The 26,183-nt window shown below is 41.4% G+C and overlaps 1 protein-coding gene across 3 annotated transcripts in view; it reads right to left on the bottom strand.

The window, feature by feature from the left end:
- The window catches only part of rgs12b (regulator of G protein signaling 12b), a 52,609-nt gene that overhangs the window by 3,876 nt on the left and 22,550 nt on the right, over positions 1-26,183 (bottom strand). For all 3 annotated transcript variants that reach the window (XM_083928635.1, XM_083928636.1, XM_083928637.1), the window contains exons 6-16: positions 13,952-13,973; positions 6,187-6,356; positions 5,892-5,984; positions 5,627-5,770; positions 3,295-3,477; positions 2,822-2,972; positions 2,589-2,683; positions 2,085-2,297; positions 1,443-1,516; positions 395-521; positions 1-97 (exon numbers count right to left, since the gene is read on the bottom strand). In XM_083928635.1, the coding sequence (XP_083784761.1) occupies positions 1-97; positions 395-521; positions 1,443-1,516; positions 2,085-2,297; positions 2,589-2,683; positions 2,822-2,972; positions 3,295-3,477; positions 5,627-5,770; positions 5,892-5,984; positions 6,187-6,356; positions 13,952-13,973 (1,369 nt within the window). The remainder of the gene's footprint in view (positions 98-394; positions 522-1,442; positions 1,517-2,084; positions 2,298-2,588; positions 2,684-2,821; positions 2,973-3,294; positions 3,478-5,626; positions 5,771-5,891; positions 5,985-6,186; positions 6,357-13,951; positions 13,974-26,183) is intronic.

Raw genomic sequence — 26,183 nt, 5'->3', positions numbered from 1 at the left:
CTTTACCAGGAGTGTTTTCTGCAATATCTAGTACTACTCGCAGCCCGTCCAGGTTTGATATAGGAAGACCTAGATCTAATGGCTCCGTCTCCCCACTCTGCATCACACACACACACACACACACACACACACACACACACACACACACACACACACACACACACACACACACACACACACACACACACACACACACACACACACACACACACACACACACACACACACACACACACACACACACACACACACACACACACACACACACACACACACACACACACACACACACACACACACACACACAATATGGGTTTGACGTCATCACATATACTGTCTGTTTATTTCTTGCTGTCTATATATAGGCTCCTGGAATAAAGGGGGGGGGACTTACAATGCGTGCCACCAAGTCAGCCAGGTGCAGGCCGTATTTGGCCACCACAGGCCTGAGGACCTCAGTCACTGGCTTGGTGGGCTTTGCTTTTAGGCCCACCGAACGGTTAATAGGGACCAAGTCGAGTCTGGAAAAGAAAACAATGTTTTCTGTAGCAGCAATATAAGTGCAAATTGTGGTTTCCAGACCTGCATTTTCTCTTAGAGCGCTTTCACGCTTTGAGTCAAACTTGAGAGCGTTTCCTCACTTGCTACTGTTCGTTTGTGCAGGTGTGAATGCAGCGATCGTACTGTGGTTTGCACCAGAAGTGGACCAAATAAGCAGAGTTTGGTTGGAGTTCTCACCAGAGTTTGGGTGGAAGCGGACCGAGACCACCTCTTCTACCAGGCCTCGGTACGCTTCCAACCAAACTCTGGTGCCGTTTCCTTTGTGCTGAGAACGTGATCAGACCTGGGTCCCCCACTAACTGCAGAAATTGCACTGTGCAATTTTTGACCAACAACGGGATTTACGTAATGATTAAGTACCTCACCTGTCACCGCAACAACAACACACAAACATGAGTCACCGCGGACAAACCAGGAGTAGTAATTTCATAACCGAGGACCACCTCCAAAATCAACCCATGCAGTGTGTGACCATGGACATTACTTGTGGTGGGTGCGTCTGCTGTCACTCTGTTTACAGTATGACCAATGGGAGAGCAGTTCAGGATCCACGTTATTGCGCCCGCCCCAGACAAATCTGACCAGTGAGTAAACTGTTTTTTTTTCCTTTTTTGTCCCAAACCTTTATTGAGCCGAAGTGCAGCTAAATTTTGGTTCACTTCAGCACGTGATCAACTGATTCGGACCAGATCAAATGAATAGGTGTGAAAGTGAACCAGACCAGCTGGAAAAAATTCACATTCATTTTTGCATCTGGTGCACACCAGGGAAGTGGACTAGAAACAGACTTTCAGGTGTGAAAGCGCAATTAGTTTTACTAAAAGAGTAGTATCAGTCTGAAATGTTTGAAAGGTTATGGTGATCACTGCATATTACTGTACCTGAAGAGAGTGCGCTTTTCTAGTCGGAGATCCCGAGAGCACAATGTCATACAGTCTTGGTCTAAAACAAGTGGCTAGGAGAGAGAGACAAAGAATAAGAGAGAAGTCATTATGAAAGATATGAAGCTAGTGTTCCAAACCTAAAGTGTGATCACTGACTGCTAAACAACACAACACAAGATTTAAACTGACAATTACTGTTCTCTGACTTGCAGACTGACATTCATCTTTATGGGTAGTTGAAATAATTTATTACAGCTGTATTCATATTCATTTTTTGGTCTTTTGCAAAACTAAACAAGAATCTGAAAAACATGGTATCAGACTATTGCTTGTTGAACTGTGAGACTCAACCAAAACAGTACACCTTCAATAAAAACAATGATCTGAAAGGTGCACAAACAAGAGGAACTGCAAAGTTATAAGACAATTCTGTGAGTTCATCCCTATAACTACATCTATCACAATACACATAGTCCTAACGTTCAAGTAAAATACTGATTATTGCTGCTTTAAAATAAGTTTTTAGGTAACAAACAACTCAAACTTAGGTTTAGTGTGATTTCTCTTGGGTTCTTTATGATTTGTTAAATAGCCCATAATTGAGATATTTGGACAGCCACACATCCACTTGTGATGTACCTTCTCCCCTCCAACCAGGAAGAGGTCTATAGCTGCCAGGTTGATGCAGAGCTTCTCACAAAGGCCCAGCAGCAGGTCCCTAATAGACACTCCGGCCCTCAGTGGCACAGAGCAACATGAGCCATCCGGCAAGCTTATGTTACACTGCCTCAAGGGGGCGCTGCCCCCTCCGCGCTCTGTTGTCACTGATACTGCACCACGGGAAGCATCACCCTGAAGGAAGAAAACAGAGACAGAGACAGGGAGGGGGAGAGGAGATAGTTAGAGGAGGGTTAAAAAAATAAGAGACACAATGGAAACAGAGTTTGAGAGGAGGATATGGAACAGGCAGTGTGACATTATTTCACTATTCTCAGTGTTTTTTGTCTTAGTTGCCTTTAAAGCAGATAAACTGAGAGGAAGAGGATGAAGATAAAGCTTCTCCATCCTGAAAAGAATGTCTTTGTGCACATTACTGTAATGTCTAAACTATCTTATCTGGTGATGTCTTCTTTCCAGACTGACCTCGTTCCTCCCCGACCCTGACGTCCCCAGCTCCAGACTGGCTCCTGAAGACAGCGAGCCCTGGGATTCACGGCGACCATTGCTGCCAGAGAAATCTGAAAAAGAATATACTCATCAGTAGTGTTTAGAAAAAAAAGACAAAGCAGGGAATCATTTCAAACCCTTTTATCCAACACGCAATTAAGAAAAAGAAAAAAAACAGTGATATTTTAAACACATTTAAAACTACTGACTGTAGTTGAAGTCGGTCAGCTCCCGTTTCTTCGGGCCTTTGCCAAAGCTCCTGTTGCGGGACCAGGAGAAGAACATGCCTTTTCTCCGGTCTCCTGAATCTTCCCGACTGTCCTCATTTAAAGATCTGCCGGACTTGCTCTTTTTGTCCTCCTGTAAGGCAAAAAACAAATTAAATGAAGAGATCTAGACACAGGTGCAAATGCACTGATGCACACACTCACTAAAGTGTGAAAGCAACCCACTGGAGAACACACAGAGAAATACACACAGAGGCACCAGATGCTGTGGCCGAAACCATACACCATTTTCATAAAATGTGACTTTAAATGTAAATTATATTACAATATTAAATGTTTTCCGAATCTATCTCCCAATTTTCCAATATTTCAGTGTATCAGGACATTAATACTATGCAAACGGGGACAAGACACAGCCAAGTGGAAGTGTTTGTGGAGGCTTTGCTTTGTGTTACCTTCTTAGGTGTGGAGAGATTGGAGCGGTCGGAGCCGGTGGTGCTGTGTTTAGAGGTGGGGCTGCTGGGGATGTGGTAAGGGTCAGGCAGGGCCCTCCCCTCCACCTCCGCCAGCATACACTCCTGGTACAGCAGAGACTTAAGGAACCGTGTGTAGCTGTCGAACTTCATCAGGTTGAAGATCTAAAGGGGTGAAAAGAAGAGTAATCAGTGGGCAACAGAAAATGCAGGAAGGAATTAACAACCACACAAAAAGGAGGACAGAGAAAGGCAAAACTGGAAAGGAAAGAGGAAGTTGAAATTACATGGGGGGGAATAATATCCCACTAGCAGCCCCTTGAGGTTGTTCATGCTCATGGATGACTACCTGCATACAAATGATTATGTTGTCCTAAAATCCATGGGGTTATACAAATGGATTATGTCTGTCCTCTGGGGAACATTAATGTGCTGCCCAGAGGATAGACACTGTTAAATCTGTTAGATTTTGATATTTCTGTTTAAAGGGCTGCTAGTGAGACAGAAAATATAATGACACAATGAAGGCAGAGTTCCCACAATGTTTTGGAGATCCTTTTCCAGAATCTAGGATATTTTAGGTGATGATCTAGCTGGCATGACAGACAGGGATCGCAGCATGTTCCTCTCTGCGGAAGTCTGATTTAAAAGACGTGCAGTCTTATCTATGAAATCATCTATGAAATTATGACACCAGTTTTACTTTTTAAGTATACCTGTTTCTCTTGTGTCTTCCTTTGAAAAAATAAAAACTAGACTATAAAAAGAGCCAGCAAAAGTATATGGCACCTGCCTTAATAGAAAAGATGGCTGCTTTGATGCGCACTGTTCAGCGGCATTGTATTTTGACTAGAGTTGTTTCAATTCTGATACCAGTATCATCCTCTGATACGACCTAAAATGCTGGATCGGGTATCGGCGAGTATGCAAGTCTATGCACCGATCTGATACCAGGTCATTTAAAAAATATATCTTCTTTAAAGTTGTACTCCATAAGATTTGAGAAACATTGTTTGTAGTGGCCTCTTTGACGGTAACATGTAAGTGCAGTGTTTTTTGCTATTTTGTAAACTTTATTAAAACACATTCACCTCTCTAGTTCCAGTCCATCCCCTATATGTTACCCTGTTACACACACACACACACACACACACACACACACACACACACACACACACACACACACACACACACACACACACACACACACACACACACACACACACACACACACACACACACACACACACACACACACACACACACACACACACACACACACACACACACACACACACACACACACACACACACACACACACACACACACACACACCTGTTCCTATTACACTTCTGCCCTTACTACAAGCCTGACTCAGAAGTTTGAAGTTCCTGATTTCCGATTACAAGTGAACGCAGCATAATTGTCAGTGGCAAGGTCCATCTGGACCAACCGCTGCTGAGTAAAGCAGTGCCAGGGCGGCGCATTTTCATGTAGGGAGGGAATGTCGCCACAGACACATTGGAATACTCTGCAAAGAGGCAAGTGCTTTCATTAGATGGTCATATGACCAGTCACCATTGTTTTAACTCACTCTTTGATAGTAACTAGTAACTTAACTGACAATTAACTCGATGGAAATCTTACACATTACAACTTCAAGGAAAAATTAGCGAATGCTGAAATCATTTTCTAGGACAATATTAGATGTTCCAGGACATTTTACTTTTTTTCTCATTTCCCATTTTTTTTAACTGATTTTCCAGGTTTTTCAGGAATTGTGAGAACCCTGTTTAGGGGATAGGGCAAAAGAATGAAGAGCATGGTGCAAGTATGGATGTGTATCTGTGTATGAATGTAGTGTGACCAAAACTCTTAAAAAACCCTGGGGTATTTTGTAAAAGCTCTTCTCACACTTTTATGTGCATGTTCGATGTGTAAAAATAAATAAATGAACTCAATCAGTCTCCTTCTAGCCTTGTGACTCTTATCAGAGTTTTAACATCTGAGCCCAACTGTTGAAGTCAACAGAGCTTTTCAACAACTTTCCTCATTCACATCCATGATGATAGAAAGCAGGCGAAGATGAATAGCTGACCTTGTTGTCAACAGAGGACTGTTTTGATTCGGCTATATGAATAATAAACGTTTCCCTCAGGGAAAGCCTCACTTCACTTCCCCCTCACGTGGAAGGTCAGAGGTCAGTGTAGGTCATGTAACAGCTCCTGGAGCAGATGCTTCCTGTTTGAAAGAAGCGGTTGCTAATCATCTTGAGATTTCATCAAATAAGTTTGTGGTTGGTGTATACACTACCTGAAGCTGCTGCTCCTTGAACATGTCAGGTCGGGGGGCGTTGAGTATGTCGTCCGCGAGCTGGGCTTGACTATCTATATTGACCGGTGTTGTGGCTTTGCTGGACAGGAAGCTGTTGTAGATCTCCCGGGCACGCTGAGAGAGCTGGAGAAGGTGGGAGGGTCAGGCAGCGTGAGTGGCAGTAGGGAACACGGATAGGTTGAGGTATTGAAAAACAAAGACAAGGTGATACGACAAAGAGAAAGAGAGTATGCATGTCTGTTACCTGCTTCTTGTCATTCTCAGGGACGTGGCTGAAGAACTCACAAGCCTGCCAGAACAAGATGTTCTCCTCACTGAACTCTTTCTTTAGGAACTCCTGCAACACCAGAATTAAATGTGGATCAAATGTGGAAAATTAGGCAAAAAATGTGTAGAAAAACATACACACAAAGTCAGAAGACCCAGAAAAGCCACACGACAGAAGCAATGCTGATTAAGCATTAAACATCTGAAAGGTTAAAGTTCTTTTTATAGTTGGAAGGAAACATACAGTAGCCTGTTATGAAATGTTATATTACCGAGAAATATCGGACACCCACGGGGTCCTGCAGGAGTCTTTCGAAGCAGACAGCCCAGCTGGCCACTCTCCTCTCCGTGTGGCGCCGGTGACTCTGAACGCTTGGCAGGCTGGCATTACTGTTCAGACTGTTGTCACTGCTGCAGCCCTGCAGCTCCACGCTGTTAAGTTCTATACACACAGTAATACAAACAACATGAAATAGTTATAGTGGCGGTGACTTCAATAGGGCTGAGCATCTCTGGGGACCACCCAATTTGACTCAATCAAGGGTGCAATGATTATAAACTCATTTTTTGATTTCCATATTTTTTCTGTATGTGCACATACGCAACAGCATAATCACTGACTGTTCTGGTCTGGGTTGGGTGATACGATCAAAACCAAATGTTTTTTTCCCTCTGTTTGTTGTTTTTTTTAAATGTTTTTATCAGTAGCATCATGGTGTGTCATTCAATCATTGATTGAATATTTAATTGTTGTGAATAAATGTACACTATGATTTGCTGTCTACTTTCTTTGCCACAGTCCAAGCACTGGGTTGTGACATAATATATTGTATATCACAATACAGCAAATACATGCAAAATATTAAATAAAATAATCAAGCTGACTGTCTGTGGGTCCTGTGTGAGTGTTTTGGGCCTAGATTATTTTTTCTTTTCTACAACTGTGTTTTACATTAAAACACTAACATTAAAAAAGATAATGCGCTTCTACTATCTTCAAAGGTCCCATATTGTAAAAGTGAGATTTGCCTGTCTTTTTTTTAATACAAAGCAGGTCGAGGTGCTACTGTATATAAATACTGTGAAAGTATTAAAATTCTCAATCCACACAGAAATGCACACAGCCTGTATTCAGAAACTGTGTCTTTCAACGAGCCATCAGGACGTCTGTATGCTTGTGATGTCACAACTATACTGTACTATATAGAGGTAGAACAGTCAGTGCAGTCATTCCCAGGCTGCAGAGACACAGAAACAGCAATGTGGAACACAGAAAATGATAAATTGACTTGTTCTTATACAGTACAACAGACTGGGATGTTTTCCGAGGGGGGCTTAAAGAGACATGTTGTAAAACAAAGTGTTTCAGACAGAGAGAATACAGGTATATTCAGAGTGATGTATGAGAAACACGTGTAAAATGTGTTTTTTTTTTAACTTAAACATATAAACATTTTATTCTAGAAACCTTAAATACTATAAGCCAGTATGGACCTGACAATGAGCATAATATGTCCCTTTAAGTACTTTTGTTATTGATAAGAAAACCTGCAATCCCATGCTATTCAATTCAGTTCAGAACAACATGTTATTGTTAAGTTTCACACTGGACTTGATTGAATCTCGAATGACTCCTTGAACAATGTAGTTTCTCATAAAGTATTATTTTAACATTCAAATAAAGGAGTTTTTGCATGGCTGCTTAATTGTTCTGAGAAATGATTATTTTCTCACCACTAGACCTCGTGTGTGCTCCTGAAGAAACTTACAAATCAAAAAGGCACAGAGAGAAGCTGAGAATACTCAGAATAACAGAGCTTCAGGCCTGATGCACTAAAGTGGGACACTCAGTTGAGATAAAACTAAGAAGATAAAAGATTAAAAAAAAAAAAAGAAGATAAAACTAAGAAGGCAGCACCGGTCAGGTGCCTGAGACGACGCATATCCTGAAGTGAAAGACCAGTACGCAGCCCAGTAAGTCATGAGTGATTTCAGCTTGGAAACTTGGCTATTAATGAATGATTCCAGTGTGAATTCTGCTTTTGCACATCTTCACACAGCTTCATATTATCAATGAAAGTTTTCACAATGTTTTTCAAACCATTCAGCTTGTCCTAATACTTCTGCTTCAGCCATTAACAGTAAACATCAACAGACATTTTATTCTGCTAAAGGTATAATACATATTTTTACAGGATGTCTAAAAACAACTAGACCAGTGTTTAAGTTGGTTTGTGATCTGCCAATAAACACGTGTTCATAATATATTGACATGTCTGATTTGACAGATTATGTAAAATAATTTAATATATGTATGTTTGTGAAGCTCTTTGCTGTACGTTTTCTAGAAAAAATAAATGAACATTTGAAGAGTCAGAACTGTTGTTGGTTTTTGTTGTGTTAACATTATTGTGTTTATTATTCTGTTACATTATCATGTCAGCTAGATATGGTTAGGTCAAAGCTATGGAATATTCAATCATGCATCTCTGAAAAAGATTTGAAACCACATTCGTTTTTCAGGGGATTTAGGTAAGATTACTGAATATACTTTACTCATTTTACTCCAACGTGGGCAGTGGGTGTAAAGATGAACAGCTTCCCTCCATCTGGGATATCCCTGCAGAACGGAGCATCGGAGGTCCGCAAAATGACCTCCGATGCTCCGTTCTGCAAGGATTTCTACCCCAAAGAGGAGTCAAACACCGTCATACAGAACTGGACATTTTGATAACTACATTTCACAGAGGGTTCATTGAGCTAAGTACATGCAAAAGGAAATCGGCCACTGAGAGAGACATTACTGTGCAAAAGTCCAGCAGAGTGAACTCAGAGTTCTTAGAATGAGGTACACAGACAGCGTTACTCCTAACCGTTTTCTTTCTACAGCCAACACCAAACAACAATTAACTTTTATCGTATAAGTCAGATGGACAAAAGAAAGAGCGCTAGGTTCAACTTTAAACACTAACCAGACTAGCAACAACAAATTGGAACACAACAGCGGCCCTAACGCATCCACACTGACAGGTTAGCCCTGCAGCTGTTTAACAGTCCATCCACATCTCCTTTTAAACTTGGCAATCCTTTAAAACTATTTCAGTTACTTAACCAAAGCTGATACTTAACAGCAAAGCCTCTGCTGTCAATATGTCTGATTCATTGCTCCTCGTTGCCTAAAATCTATATTTTCTTTTGTTGGAGAAGAAGCATTTGAAGCAGTAGCTGCATCCTCACCTGGGTAGAGCTGGTAGGAGCCTGTGTGGTGCCAACGCGACAGGTAGCGAACCCTGAGGGGTAACCAGGCCCCTCCATCCATACTCACCCTATCAGGGCCCCTCGCAAACTCAGACACACTAAGTTGAACAGACAGTCCAAGACGGGGCACATACACACACATTCATCTGACAACATCAGAGGAAGGAAGCGAGGCAGAGAGAAGGAACACAAGGAGAGAAGAAGAAGGAGAGAAAGAGGCTGTTGGTGGTGGTGAGCAACCTGGCTGACAACCTGAGAGACCACAGAGAGAGTCAGGTCACAACAAACACACGCACCTGGATGCACACACACACACACACACACACACACACACACACACACACACACACACACACACACACACACACACACACACACACACACACACACACACACACACACACACACACACACACACACACACACACACACACACACACACACACACACACACACACACACACACACACACACACACACACACACACACACACACACACACACACACACACACACAGTAAGCTTCCAGGTAGGTAAGTGATACAAGCACACACAGGCTTTGGGATGATAAATAATTCAGAGCCAAGGGAGGATGGAACTAAAAACGAACGACAAAAGAACACACACACACACACACACACACACACACTCACACGCACACGCACACACACAGAAAACTGCAGTATTGATGAGGAGCTTGTTAAAGGACGGCCACTACTGAGACTAATGAGGCCCGCAGCCTCCATGCAGCTACACACAAACACACACACATACTCTGACAGAGTGCCAAGGAAGAATATTTGTCATCCTATTCTTGTGTTGACTTTTCTGAAAGATCTAAATCAAAATTTGTGCGATTGGTTCACAAAATGTTAAATGCAATATATTATTGCTAAGAGGCCTTAAACATTACTTTACATTAGTATATTATAATTGCTGTATCATAGAGTGCCATTTGGCACACAAAATGGCCTTAATTTATCCTATAATACCTAGAATACTGGAGAGGAAGCTCAGAGGATGTACATTTAAATTTAACATAAGGCTTGAAATGTATTTTAAAGTAGAAAAGTGTAGGATTTAGGGGATCTTTTGACAGAAATGGAATATAATACTCACAACTATGTTTTTCATTAGTGTATAACCTGAAACTAAGAATCCCTTTGTTTTCATTAGCTGAGAATGAATTCACATCTACACAGGGAGAGAGTCCTCTTCCATGGAGCCCACCGTGTTGCACCGCCACAGTACAGGACTACTACAGTAGCCCAGAACAACAAACACAGGCTTTAGAGAGGGCCATTCACGTGTTGATGTTACACGAAGGCCATCGTAGATTCTACTATGGGTATGCGCTGTGAAGGGAGGGGTATTCAGCTGGTTGCAATCAGCAACCACACCTCTAGGTGCCACTTTTTCACCAATTATTCACATGTATTTTTTCTTAAAACACAGCAAATAAATGGTAAATGGTAAATGGACTTGTACTTATATAGCGCCTTTCTAGTCATCTGACTACTCAAGGCGCTTCACAGTGTCTGTCACATTCACCCATTCACAAAGACATTCACACTGATGGCAGTGGACATCTACATACCATCTAATCTGATCTAACCATTCGCACCACATTTACACACCCATGCGCAGGATAAAATCCTTAATTTTATCATTGGCTCTGAAAATACACTATTTACTCAATGGTATGTTATTGTGAGCAGTTTCCTGCTCTAGAGATGTAGGGACTATCTTGGTATATGATCACACCAGCCACAACGACAAATTGGACCAGGAGTGTTAAGTGGGGGACAATCCTTACTTCCTACCCCCTACTTCCAGTGCCCTTGCTCAGACGCAAGTACACCTACACCTTGGTCTTCATTTTGGGACTGTATCTTGTATGGCAGATGCAATTGCAGTGACAAAATCTGTCCACAGACAGACATACATATAAACATCTGGCAAAGTACTCAAAACCTCCTCTGTGGCAGTTCCTGCTACAGTAGGTGTCTCCAGGACCGCATTTTGACATGATGACACACATACATTCACTAACTACTAATTGCTGACATTAAGATGTGTGCGTGTGTGTGTGTATGTGCATTCACACATACACTGTTAGACATAAACCAGCAGGGCTGTATGTGAGAACTGATTCAGTCGAAGCCGGCATCAAACGTTTACCCTCCCAGATCCTTAGTACAAAGACCCGGTAATCTACGAGTGAGCCCATGTGTTAATACAGCCGCCTATTCTCCAGTGTATTCACCTATGGAGTGAGGGGCAGGTTGATGACATTTATATTATGTGTCGGCAAAACTGGCGTATCTCCAGTAAGTGTGAACGCATATGACACAGAGATCTCCGGTTGTGTGCTGCATGTGTGAAAGAGGAACTCCGGACTTGGTTCTGCTGACATTGTCTGTTGTTCATATGAGAAAATGGCTTATGTGTGCATGCAATACACATAAATACAGTATGTGGAAATTGCATATAAGCCAATTTATGTAATGGTATATATTGTAAATATTGATATGTTTGAATATCGTTTGCACGCAAGGTAATGCTATGTACATGCATAATATACCATTAATCCATTTAAGTTTTATTCTTTTAAAACTAAATCTGTATATGTTCTTTTATGTCAACATGAATCTCTGTCACTGAACTATGGATAAATTATCATGTATAACTGATTGTATTACTTTTTTTTTTATCATTGGTGACATTCAGTATAGTAAACACGCATTTACAGATCTAGTATTCATGAAATTACAAAACCGGAGTCAGAAGCAGCCATTTGAGAGTGTCACATTCAAATGACACAGTATTAACAGCAACATTAGAGGACTTTCACTGTCAAGCAGGCAGTGGTTCAGAAATTTTACTTATGTAAAAGTAGTGATTTGCAAAAAATATTACAAACAAAAGTCCTACGTTCAAAATCCCACCTACAGTACAATCAACTTAAAGTACTAAAAGTAAAATTAGCTTTATTCATTATGCAGAATGGCCCATTTCAGTACCTGATTATAATTAGTGATGCATTCATGTTTAAACATTTCAAATACAGCTGGTAAAGAGAATATTAGAATGACATCAGGTGCCTTTCTGTTTAACTTTGTGTAACATTCCCCTTCTTTGCATTTATGATTATAAGCTAAAACCTTGAAGATTTCCCATCATATGGTGTTTGACTTGTTAGTCTAACTATTGAGCGTATTATAGCAACTTTCTCAGGGACTTGTGATGTCAGTGGGCAGAATTCCTGTAGCTACTAAGATAACATTCATCATTTAACCTTGAGTTCCTCGACTCATTAACTTCAAATATGCAGAATAAATAAACTATCAATCTAGCATTAGCATCCTCTTAGCTTTTACTTTTTAAGTTATCTAATGTAACAATAAGCAACCATATATTTTATAGAAACACACAGCTTTTGTTCCAAAATGAGATCACTGCATAGGTGCGTCCCAGCTAAGGACCTATCAGTTAATAAGTTGCTTTCTGTGTGTACATGCAGTAACACTTACACTCCTTATATCCTGGTGATAGTGATCTATACTCCGAGTATACTAACAACGGAGAGGAACCATTAAATGCATCCACTGGCCCCTATACCGTCACATCACAGCTCCAGGCATCACATGCACATAAATGTGCAAGGAGAGCGAGCTTTCCACTTCACTCACAAACAACACATCCTCCCTTCCACAGACACGTGGTGAGAAGAAGTGGCCATATATAACCACTTCTACATTGGAGCTGATTGTAAACACGTCTGCCATGCATTCTACACCGCCTTTTGTCTCGTTTCTCACCTCCTCTTATCTCCCATCTGCCATAAACTGTCTTTCATGTGCATTTGTGAGGCGTTAAAGCACCATTAGAAGTCTCCTAAATCAAAGGCCTTTGGTTATTGTTGGCACATGCTAATTGCACACATGGCACCAATAATTTACCTCAAATTAGGAGCACTACAATACAACACTAATGTGTGAATAAATGTGTGAAAGGTTGGACATGCATAGCGTCTTTGAGCACCTGGAAAGCGTTGTATAAATTTGATGTACTATTAAAACTACAGACCTGACAGAATAAAAAAGTTAGATATGTTGTTTAGTTAGCAGTTCAATTATGGTAATGAACTTTCAATAATTAAAGCATTGTATTCAATTCCCAATGTAGTTTAACAGAAACATTTGTGTATATATAGGGAATGCAAGAGCACTCATTTAGCCTTTTATTGTGCAGTCTGAACAGCATCATGATCTGTATTTCATGTATTATCCATTAGGGTGTTACAATAGGGTAAAGATTTAATATATGATATATTGTGATACTGTAAGCTGGGCAATATGTGTTGTTTGTGTGTCTAATTTCAGGAAACCCCCCTGCTAACCATAATTAGCTGCAAAATAAGTTGTTTTTACAAATGTGGGGCTATCCTCCTCTAGGTTACAGCCTGCCAACCTCTGCAGAGAAGGCAGAGGTGGGGCAGACGTTGAGCAGGTCGAACCAGACTGTCTGTTGTTTCTGTGAATTTAGTGAGAGCAGTCACATATTAATGAGGTGTCCACAGTGAACATGGCCATGACCTATGCACTTTAAAACATGACAACTGGGCCGACGCAGTAAAAAGTAATCCCCTTAAATACTACTTCAAGCAGATCACAACAAGAGAAGGATGAGCGAAGCCAACTAGAGATGAGGGGCAAAGTCATAGATTAAAACAGATATTCACAAAAATAAGTCAAAAGTAAAGACGTATCTACTCACCTCCATCGGAGACTGCAGTGGACTGTAAAGAAACACAGAGAGACATGGATTAGCCGATTCCCTCATCACACAGATACATGACACATTCATACATGCTCACACAGTACATGAGCTGCCCGGGCATGTACTTTCAGCCACATGCAGACACAAACACAGACTGTTTCTCACAGGACCTGGCTCATTATCACACACACTTTCACATCATGACACAGTCAGGTTCGCGCCCACACTCTTTGTCTTGTGAGTGGGTGGAATCATCTGTGAACTGGCTGTGCTTGCTCTGCGAGAAAACCTCCTCAGAGGGGCGGGTCTTACTGAGTGTGCATATGTGTGTGTGGAGAGGTATAGAGGGGAACTTAAGGCCTACCTACCTACCCCCAATTTCACAGTGAAGTGTGATGTTTGCTTGCATATCTCAAGATCACCAATTATAGATAGAGTTTAACAGCAACATATCAAACCTGGATCTAATCTGATCTAACTTTCAGACACAGACACAGCTGTCTTTAGAGACACAACCCAAACTGACTGGAGAGTCATATCCTATTCCCTCAATGTAGGCACTAAACAGCATACAGAAAAACACACGCAGAGCATACAATGCAGTGATTTTTATCGCAGACATGCTGAGCTTGGATGAGATCATTGGACACAGACATCGGTAATGTAGCCAACTCTCGAACATAGTTGAAACTCAGAAAGAGCAAAAGAGGAGGAGTAGACAGAAGAGAGACAAGAGGAAGGGTGAGCAGCAATTAAAGACATACGTTTTTGTCAAAAACAGAATACTAAACTCACATCAAATCTCTGGATAAATCCACACTGAGCCACACTGTAAATCCGTCAGAAGCTTTTGATGCTGTTAATCTGTCCACTAATGCTGCTAATGACTGGCTTTATGCTTACTCATATGATGGAGGAAAGGCCCTGAAGTAGCTAAGAAGGCACACTGGTTTTAAAGTTTTTTTTTTCTATGGTACATTTGGAAAATGGAATGATCTCATTGCTCATTACTTAGCAGAGACACATGGGAGTTTCCTTCTATGGGGTTATCTTCTGGTCATCAGTTAGAAATGTTCCAAATACACATCTGACAAATCAAGTAGCTTCTCTCTCAGTTTGGCATGTTGAATGACAATTGCAATGCAGTCATTTTAGACTTTTAATGTATTTGGAAAACTATTGTTACACTATATTTAAACACTGACAGGCAGCATATGCACAGGTGTTCATGATATTGTGTGCACATCCTGCCTTTACCAACAGAGTGAAAGCAGACTAATACAGAGGGATCACAGCTGCTACTGTGAGTAATCCCCCTCACAGTATAACGTTGTAGTTATCTCACTCACTTTCATGTGCATGAAAGAATTTAAAGGTTCCATATTGTTAAAAGAGAGATTTCCTTTTATTATTATTATAAAGCAGGTCACGGTGCTTTGGAAATACTGTGACAGTATCACAACTCCACTCAACTCAGAAATGCATACAGCCTGTATTCAGAAACTGTGACTTTAAATGAACCGAACTTTACTACAACTATACTACATAACTATACTATACATAAGTAGAAAGTGCTGCTACATTAGCAAGTGGCTTGTTTAACCAAACGTTCAGTTCTGGGCAGGCTGTGTAGCAGGCTTACTAGAGCTTATTTGTGGGAAACAGTCACATATGAATGAATTTGATGATTTGATTAAGTGCTGCTACAATGATGTTACAGTCATTCTTCAGCTGCAATAATGGTGCAGAGACACAGAGAGTGTTGATCAATCAGAGCAAACTGGGCTTTTTCAGGTGGGGCCTTAAAGAGACTAAAACAGAGCGATTCAGCCAAAGGGTGAGAACAGGTATATTCAGACAAACAGTATGAGAAAAATGTGTTTTTTCGAACATTAAAGCATGTAAACATGTTCTCGTAGAAACCGTAGAAAGTACAAACCTGAAAATTAGCTTTAGGTAACCCGGTTACCCTCAGCCTTCTGCCGTAACCTGAATAATTAAGGTAATCTATGGAAGATACCCAGTTTACACCCAGTGCATAAAAACAGCAATAATTCTCAGCCATGTGTATATATTGTACTGAAAAGTGTTTCTAATGCAGTTTCCACAAGAACATGAGAGTCAGGGAGAGTTCATTTTTTGTATGCCTTTGTGTCCAAAGCAGAGAAATAACTCAAACTCAAAGTGACACTAAATAAAAATAGAAGCTTGTGGTAGTCTAATTAAGTACGTTTCCACAGCTGAACAGTAGGTTGAAAAATTCAGACATATTCACACTGTAAGTAAGGGGGGAAATCGCTGTTCTATCTAGAAATCTATGTTATCAGATCTGATCTATCCGTGGTTCATAAATAAGCAGATTTGACAGGTTCCCACAGTGCATGTAAATGGGCTTTCAGATTTCCCACCATGAACCCGATATCATCCAGCAACTTTGAATGAATGAACTATAATAATAATAATAATAGCTACATACACAAATCCTGCAATATCCTGACTAAGATTCAACGTACGATTATAAACTAATCAAATCTAATTGAGATGACCCCCTGGTGCAGCATATGTGCTTCTTTGATCTATATGCATCTTGAGCCGAGCTGTCCTAGCCAAATGGCACTGCCAGCGTAATCAATGGGATTAGCTATTTCAGACTGTCCTTGGAAGAGTCTGGCACTGGCATGGCACTGGCATGTGAAAAGAGATTTTATGTGACTTTATAGCAGTCGATTGTGGTCGAACCCATGCACAGGACAAGAGAGAAAATGACGGGGCAGAAACCTCACCAATGGAAACTGGTTACCTGATCCTTACGTTGATTATACTCCCACACATTTCACATCTCACACATTTCTGTCTCTGATGTGGGTGTGTGTTTCGTGTGTGTGTTAAGACATGCTGTGTATTTTAAATGGGTGTAACCTATGTATGCATGTGGTCCACATCTGTTAGAGATGTCTTTTTGTGTAGGGTGCATTCTTTTGTATTTGTGCAAGTGTGTGTGTGTGTGTGTGTGTGTGTGTGTGTGTGTGTGTGTGTGTGTGTGTGTGTGTGTGTGTTCACCCCCCATCCCCATTCAGTGTGATCACTTCCAGACGTACTCTGTGGTGCAGTGCTTTGGCCCCTAGTCGAGGCCCCAAGTCCCCTTTCCTCTCATTTCCTCCCCTGCACCTCCAGCCTATTTCAAACTCCCTCATTTTGATTGTTCTTTTCCTCCTATCCTGTCATCTCACTCTTTCCCACTCTTCTCTCAATTCATTCGCTTCTTCTTCACAACCCTTTCTCATTCCAGCGGTGTTCCCCCTCCTCTCCTGGCAGATCCTCGTCATTCCTGACAGCCCACAGGGAATGACTGGGGTTTTCCAAACTTTCCTCCTCAAGCTTCTCTCTCCCCCATGCGCCTATCCACAGAGAGGCTGGAAAATCTAACAGTCCTGATAATAGAGAATGATAATATCAAATCAAAAAGTGCGTTCGACTTTCAGCCTGCGCTGCTTTCAAACTTACTGAGCTCTACCTTACCTCAGTATTGAGGCAGGAGGGGTTTATCTATGTCATGGCCTCAATATTGTCTGTGGTGGTTTTCTGCTGAAGCTGATTGTTCACAGATATTGATGGGGCTTTTATGTGCCATATATAATTAAGTAAATGCACTGATAATATCAACAGAAAAGAAGTGACATAGCAGCACATGACTGATGGTCATGATTACAGTTTCCATATGTGGAACTCGGTTCCAAGCCGAACCTCCGAATGTGCGTGTGGTTATGAATTATGAATTTCAAACAGAGTTAAAATGGTTTCTTTCATTATCATCATCAATTAGAGTCAGTTGCATCTCATTGCTAGGATTTAATAATAAATTAAATAATAATATCACTGCCAAAAACATAATGTCGTTGGAAACATGACTGCAGGTAACGATTCGTTTTTAAATTGTATTAATGTGTTATTATTTTGTATTTATCAATAAAAAGTTTTGTCAATAAAAAAGTGAAAAATGGCCATTGCAATATCCTGAAACCTAAGATGATACCTTCAAATTGTTTGTTCTATCCAAAACTTCAATATACTTATAATTATATATTAACTATAAAAATGCAGCAGATTTAAGAAGCTGGAACGCTAATCCGCAGTTTTTCTTGATAAATGACTTGGTCATCCATTGTTAGCGTCCTTTTTACAGATCAATCGTTTCAGCTTTTGTTGGTAGATACTTAATAATGTCTAATATTATCTGATGCCCTACTTGTAACAGGTTCAATAACTGAAGTTTTATACTTCAGTCAGTCCGTTTATCTTGAATCTTGGAATTCACAAAAATAAGGTAAAAAAATAATGTGAACTTCATTAGCATATTTTGGTGTTCTGAGAAGGGCTGTGGTCTGAGCAGTGATACGGTGGAAGAGTCTCTGCAGCTGATAGAGGTGTCAGTGTGGATATGTGTTTTATTGCACTATGACTTAGTTGATTCGTAGCATTAAAATGACCCGCTGGATTATTTGTGAAAACCTGATTATTTTTTCCACAGGTCACAACATGAACATCAACATCCTTCCTGAACATAAAATGCCACCTTGTAGCCACACGCCTGGCTTGTTCATGTCGGGCTTATGTTTGTGTGTTTGTGTGTGTGAGTGTGTGTGTGTGTGTGTGCAGGGAGTGGTTGGTCACTGTGCGTACACGTCCCAAGTGGTTTATTAGCTGTGACTAGTGGGACAGGGGTGGCTTACATCATCTGTTATGAAGCCTGGACGTCAGGTTCAAACTATAGCAAAACACAGGGTACAATTTACAGCCGTTCATTCCCACTGTTATCATAATATTAATACTTTAAAAGCCATAAAAGTCTTAAACAATCCAGTGTTTCCGAAAACGTTCCCTGTCTGTGTACGTCTAAGTGCACGATGGTTCCTGGAAAAAGACATTCTGTTTTATAGGATAGACACGGGGCAGCCAGTAACACTTAACAGGGTGAATAAAAAATGTCTATCTGTGGGAGAAACTGTCAGGGATAACATATGCACTCACACACACAAAGACAACACTGTTTGTACCACAGGAACTTATTCCTGGCTCCAACACTGGAGCTGTAACTGCCACCTTTGGTAAGGAATGAGACGACTCAAGAGAGTGAAACATGGAAGAAGACTGAACAGATCTTCTGCGTGTACCTGTAAACACTGGCATTACTACTGGAGACCACACCTATAACGGAACAACTGATACACACACGCGTGCTGTCCTTAAAAGGTGACTTCACGACACAGATTTCACAACTGCATGCGAACACACACAGGCTTCCAGCTGAGGAGGAAGCCGCTGCGCCAACAGTCTCAAAGTGTGCGTGCCTGCGTGTTTACTTTTGAATATGAGGTGAATAGTGGCTGCCATTGAGGAGAGCAGAGTCACCCTGCCAGGACTGAGTAAGCATTAGCGTAGTTTAACTCAGAGAGCACATGATGAGGAGATCAAGCTGATAAGGTTAATGATCCAAAAGTCAAATGGGGTTGTGCAGGTGTCTTCGTGGGTGATGATCCTTTCCATGCAACCCTGATTTAAAGGAGACAGGTTTGTACTTATCTAATCTAAAACAACAAACACATTTTCAGGCGGATTTTCAAAAACATAACTGACTAAATCAATGTATAAACATACATACAGCAATCAGCAAACTCAGTGTCAATGGACCCTATGTGTTCACCTCACCAAAAACAGTTTAAAACTTCATTTTTTTATTTATTTTTATTCCAAAGTGAAATCCTCTGTGACTATCTCTGGAATTCTGGGATAAAGCCTGAAATCCCTGCGATGCTTTCAGGAATCAATATCCACTCTCTATGAAAGAAAGGAATGTGGATAATGTTTGTTTTCCTACAACAGAGCCACACAGGAGATGTGACTCAGAGGCTGAGCCTGTGATCAATGGTTGTTTCACTTGGCTTGTTGCCTATAACTCACACAGACAGAAGAGGGTGCAAGACGTTAACACAATACAATCTGATCAAATACACTCCCGGCTGCCAGTCCACATGCTATATTAGGTGAAATTCACGAGAAAGGTTGCTGCCCAGTCAGCTCACCTTTCAATTGTCTTGCAGCTGCTGTTTTTTTTTCTCTCTCACTTTCTTTTACACACCAAAGACGAGCCTTCAAGGTGAAAACCATATGATGCACAGACGCAAGAATAAAAGAAGCTCCTTCTGTCTCGACCTCCATTTATCTCAATCGCTGGCCCAGTCTCTACCTCTGTTTCTCTTCCTCTCTGTCTCCCGCTCTGGCCCCGACACCCATCTGGCTTTGAGAGGAAGGGAAACAGCCTAGAGCCGTCTGTTATTAGTCTTTCTGTCTCACTTTACCTTTGCACACACTTTCCCAGCCTTTCCTTTCTTTCTTAAAACACCAGACAGGGTGACTTGTAAATTTGAACTTTTGTTTTTATTTCTTTCCCAAGAGCCCCTGTCCTCCCCTCTATTTTGTCTGTATTCCTCTCCATTTGTCTTTCTACATACACCTGAAGGTCATGGATTCCTCTTTCTCCCTGGGTACTTTGCTGTAGGTAATAGTCCCCTCTTTCCTTCATCTGTACCTGTCTTTTTCAGTTTTAGTGAGCAGAACAAAAGTGGTATGTTCTGTCAATTGCACTTAATAACATTCCTGTTTCCCTTTTCTCTTCCCTGGTCCATCCATCTCTGATTTTTATTATTAAAAGAAAGTAAACCAAAGCTGGGGTCGGGAAAGTCGGGAAAAGTGCTGCTGAAGTTTTTCCACTCGTGGCATTTTGGCAGCATTACAGCCAGACTTCAGTTTGTTATTAAAAACAACTGTGGCTTATAAATCAGAGGACCCACCATTAGTCAAGTTTGCTTCCACAGACATAAATAAATGGGTGAATTCAAAAAAACACGGCAAGTTGTGCACCATTTCTATTCAGACCACTCGCCGCATGCCGTTGTACAGTAATTGTGTGTGCGTGCATACTACTCACTGTATTGAAGTTCCAGACTCGCTTGAAGGAGAGCCTCTTCCTCAGGCTCATCCTGCTCTCCTCTCACACAGGAGAAAACCCACTGACTGCTCAATCTACATATCTGAACCACACAAACACACATAAAAACAGTCACACTGACACACGCGTGCGCTGACAGAGCTTCTTTGGGAGCTACCTAGGGCAGGAAATTCATGCAGACAGCTGACTTGGATGGAGCCATGCCTCAGCACGCCTGTCACACACTCACCTAAGAATGGATTACCTGCTAAAGTTGCATTAAGTTGATATACTGCACCTCACTGTTAGCATACTATGTCTCTCTTACTACATCAAACACGTCTCCCTCTCCTTCTCACACACTCCTCCACACACTTAGCTGACAGACTGACTAGGAAGTTCCATTCTCTCGCAGACATACACACACACACACACTCTCTCTCACAGACACACACACACACACGCATGCTCGGCTCTGTTTCCATAGTGACACGCCCCCAGCAGGCAGCAGTTACTGAGAAGGGGAGGGAACAAAGGTCAGCCTGCCAATCACACGGCAGAACAGCCCTTACCTCTCCACCCTCCTCCTACTCTTCCCTGTTTAAATCACAGTTACGCAGGTTTAGGTATGATCCAAGTCAACTGTCAGATGCCTCTATTGGCTTAAGAAATCACCCCTCTTCTTTGCTAAATCTATTATAAGCAGAGGGAGAGGAGGAGAGGAAGCAAAAAGAGTGAAGAGGAAGATGAAAATACAGTTTATTTCCTGCGGTCTCTTTTAAAAGATTGATGCAATTGCTGCAGGTTTGTTAAAAGGTCAACTGGAGCAAACAAAGGCACTTCACAGGACAGGGCAGCCTAAGCATGCACTTACTCTCTCTAACACACAAACAAAGGGTGCAATTGAATTTGTGCATAATATGGCCTTCAGCCTACACCTAGCTCCCCCTAATTTCCTGTTTAGGCAAAAAAAAAGAAATAAGAAAGAGTTTCTGTTACACCTTCCCCTGTGCCTCCAGTCTGTCCTTTTGATGCCACTGTCTCCAGCAGCGATGACTTACTGGTGTGTGCTGCACAGTGAATGATCAAAAGTAAAAATGTTTGTTTCAGTGTGTCTGTTTGACCTGGTCTACCTGACAGTAGCTGACTCTCAGCACCACTCTGGTTTGTTTATATGTTTGGGGGTGTTGGATTATGAATATTACGCTGCATAGATAAATTCAAACATTTTCCTTCCATGTCTTCCTTACAAACCACAACAAAGTGTTTCTGCTTGTCTTTTCTCTCTAGACTTGTATGACTGCCAGACTCTAAAGCTGTAGTGACTCTGAACCTTTTTAAGTTGCGTATAAAACAGTCCAGTAATTGAAATCTGTCTTTTGTCTTTGCAGTTTGTCTGTGTTTATTTAGGGCCTCTGGCCTCGAAGGACGTGGCACCACCCAGAAGAATCAAAAACATCAGAGAGCTCAGCTGCACACTCTAAAAAACATTAGAAAAATAGTTAACATTAATGTACACTACAGTTTCACCTCAAAAGAACAAGTGCCATTTGAGGCCGAAAAGCTCAAAACGCGATTCCAAACTGCTGCTAAAGTTGATGTGAACCTTCCACGTCCCTGTATCATAGCAACATCAGGGATGGCTCCAGCACGAAGCCCCCCCACTACCACTCCACACACACACACACACACACACACACACACACACACACACACACACACACACACACACACACACACACACACACACACACACACACACACACACACACACACACACACACACACACACACACACACACACACACACACACACACACACACACACACACACACACACACACACACACACACACACACACACACACGGCTGCCTAGTGGAGCCCTAATTTTTTAAAAACGTTCAAGTTTGCCTGGTTCAGTTGGTCACATAAAATACAACTCAGAAGCCAGTAAAACCTTAGGTGCTTAATTTTAGAACAGCTCACTGGTCTTTCACACATCTTTGACAGGCCAGGAAGAACTATGAGTGGTGTATGAGTAACCTGTGCTAAAGTTGAGTCCAAACCATATCTGTCAGGCAGAGAGAGAAGTACTGGGCGTCATAAAAGGTTAAGAGGGATATGACAAAGTTCAAGTTCGCTAAATCATCAACATCCTGTTGAGGAAAGGAAAAATGGGATGAAGAGATGTGTCATATCTCACTCTCTTTAGCCTAATTCATGTGGTCTAGCCAAGCAGTTCTGTTTCTTTTGAGTGTGTGTGTGTGTGTGTGTGTGTGTGTGTGCGTGTGTGTGTGTGTGTGTGTGTGTGTGTGCGTGTGCTTGTGTGTGTATGTGTGTGTGTGTGTGCGTGTGTGTGCGTGTGTGTGTGTGTGTGCATGTGCATGTGCATGTAAGTGTGTGTGTGCGTGTGCATGTGTTTGTGTGTATGTGTGTGTGTGTGTGTGTGTGTGTCTAGGGCCGTTCAACATAAAAGAGAAATATTCTGCTCTGCACATATCAGATGACAGTAACAAAACAGAGCTACAAACAGAAACAGACACATGCGTGCGCACACACATGCAGTACACATGTTAAAAGTTAATTTTGAGCACATTTTTGTGCCTCTAGAGCAAACTGACATTTCTGTAACACAGTGCCTTAAGTGTGTCATAGTAGGTTACAGTCATAATTTGTCAGCCTTTATACTACCATGTCCCTGTTGGTTATTTCTAATGTAACCTGTGAGTTGAGACTGCTCTTTGTAGTTTGTAGATGCCATGTGTCTGTCTTTGGTACCTGCTGATATGCTAAACGAGTGCTTAGTTTGCAGTTTTAAACAAATAATACAATTAATGCTGAAATTAATACATCTCTACGACCTCATTGTATGTCAGAATATTGATCATTCTATTCGGCAGATTTATTTTTAGCTCACTCACATCACACTGAGTGATATTTAAAAAGTTCAGACTTTGAGGTAATACATAGAGGGAAGTGGAACTAAGGTCTTAAATTAAGCACTCAAGAGAGACAAGGTACAGCAACAGGTGGTTTTCATTAATGGTTCAACCAACAGTTGGGTAAAATACCTGAAACCCTCTTTTTTCAAAATAACCATTTTCTTCTGCAGAAAAGAGTTTATCATCTGCCTGATTCTTCTTTTACACACACACAGGGATGAAATGACACAAGACTCAACACTGCCCTCTGCTGTCGTCATGACGGAGGTGAGGCACTGAATAGAGCAGAGCAGCAGAAGCGTATTGTTTCTTCATCATTTTCTCTTAGTGTCATGGTACCAAGATTCAATGTGAGATGGTGAATCAATGACGAGTCAGCTGATCAACCTTATCCAGACTCTGTTCGCATCAATAGCTAATGGGGCAGGACAGGCCACCAGCTGAGTGCAGACCTAACTGGCAACGCACACACACACACACACAAATGTAAGAATATTTAATATATTATTTTAATATTAAAAAGCCAACACACATGTGGTGGCCAAAATAACAGAAACACTTCATACAGATGTGCAGTGTTTGTGCACCATTAACTCCACTACTACTACTAATCTCTACAACTATGCAGTCTTTCTTTGTCTCATAACTGGTAGGCTTCGTTGAAGGTCTAATGTTGAAATTTATTTTGATTGTTCACAATTGTATTATGGATTTCTGCTAGATCTTGTTTACATGCATTAATGTTAAAAAAAACACATACTTTTTCTCATTTTTAACCCCCTTCTAAAAAAGTCCAGTCTGCTCTGATTGGTCAAAGTTTCTGGGGTTATCTGCACTCTCGGCATCTCAGTACAGTGTCTCCTGCAGGCTGTGTGCGTTTCTCTGTGGATTGCGTGTTTTGATACTTTCACAGTATTTATTAAGCACATTCACCTGCTTTATAATCAAAAAAAGACATGGAAATGTCACTTTTTACAATATGGGACCTCATATATTACTGCAAGGGCCAGTCCTAGACTTTTAGGGGCCCTAAGCAGGATTTGGTCTGGGGGCTCCCCTCTTTGTAACATGTTTCCAGGTCACATGACGCTTAACCAACTTGTGCATTGTAAACATTAGTTTAAGCACACATAATGTACAAAAAAGCATGTAAAGACTAACGTGAACTGCAACCGTATCTTTAGATAGTCTACAGTAAATATAGAATTTGCATTATTTCTGCCCTCTATACCCTATGAATGGTCCTTCTCAGGAACTTTTGTTTGATCTGGTTAAGTTTGATACAGATTTTAGTGTCTGGGCTGAATCTCACCTCTCTTCATGTGTAAGATCTGTTGCGTAAATTACTTACTTACGCCTAAGGCCTAGATCCTTAAAATCATTATGGCGCATGACAAGAAGAAAAACTGCACCAGTAAAGAGGAACAAGCCAACCTTAACCAACAGACTTATTGAAATATTCAGCTATGACAGACTACAGCATCACACTGGTGAGCTTTTTCTCTTATTTTGTCTGTACTTCTGACTCACTGTCTCTGAGTCGATTTGATACCCAGTCCTGCGACTGACTTATCACATGATGACGCTGTTTGATTGTGCTGATGTGGTGGACTGCAACCATCTAGCACTTAATGAAGATAAAAAGGAGCACTTGTGTTTGTTTGAAATCTGAGCAACGACTGATGGGACTCCTGGACTCCTGAGGTGTTTCATGTACAGGAACAGGGTTGATTCTGTCTCATCATCTGATTTTCCATCCCCAACAAACCCTGCTCCCAGGGGATATCACGAGGAACACACACACACACACACTCACACACACACACACACACACACACACACACACACACACACACACACACACACACACACACACACACACACACACACACACACACACACACACACACACACACACACACACACACACACACACACACACACACACACACACACACACACACACACACACACACACACACACACACACACACACACACACACACACACACACACACACACACACACACACACACACACACACACACACACACACGAGAATACAAACACAGATTCACAAGAAGTGTGTTTGCAGGTTCTCGTGTTTAAATATCAGATAGTGTTGTTTTTTTTCTTGGGGTGTACATGAGTGTTTGTGAGTGTGCGTGTGTGTGTGTGTGCGTGTGTGTGTGTGTGTGTGTGTGTGTGTGTGTGTGTATGTGTGTGTGTGTGTGTGTATGTGTCTGTGTGTATGCGTGCGTGTGTGTGTGTTAGGTCAGGGGGCTTGCCGGCCGCTCTTT

The sequence above is a fragment of the Echiichthys vipera genome, assembly GCF_963691815.1.
Source record: "Echiichthys vipera genome assembly, chromosome: 2".
Taxonomy (NCBI): domain Eukaryota; kingdom Metazoa; phylum Chordata; class Actinopteri; order Perciformes; family Trachinidae; genus Echiichthys; species Echiichthys vipera.
The sequence above is the reverse complement of the archived record's forward strand: the minus strand, read 5'-3'. Positions and strand labels throughout refer to the sequence as shown.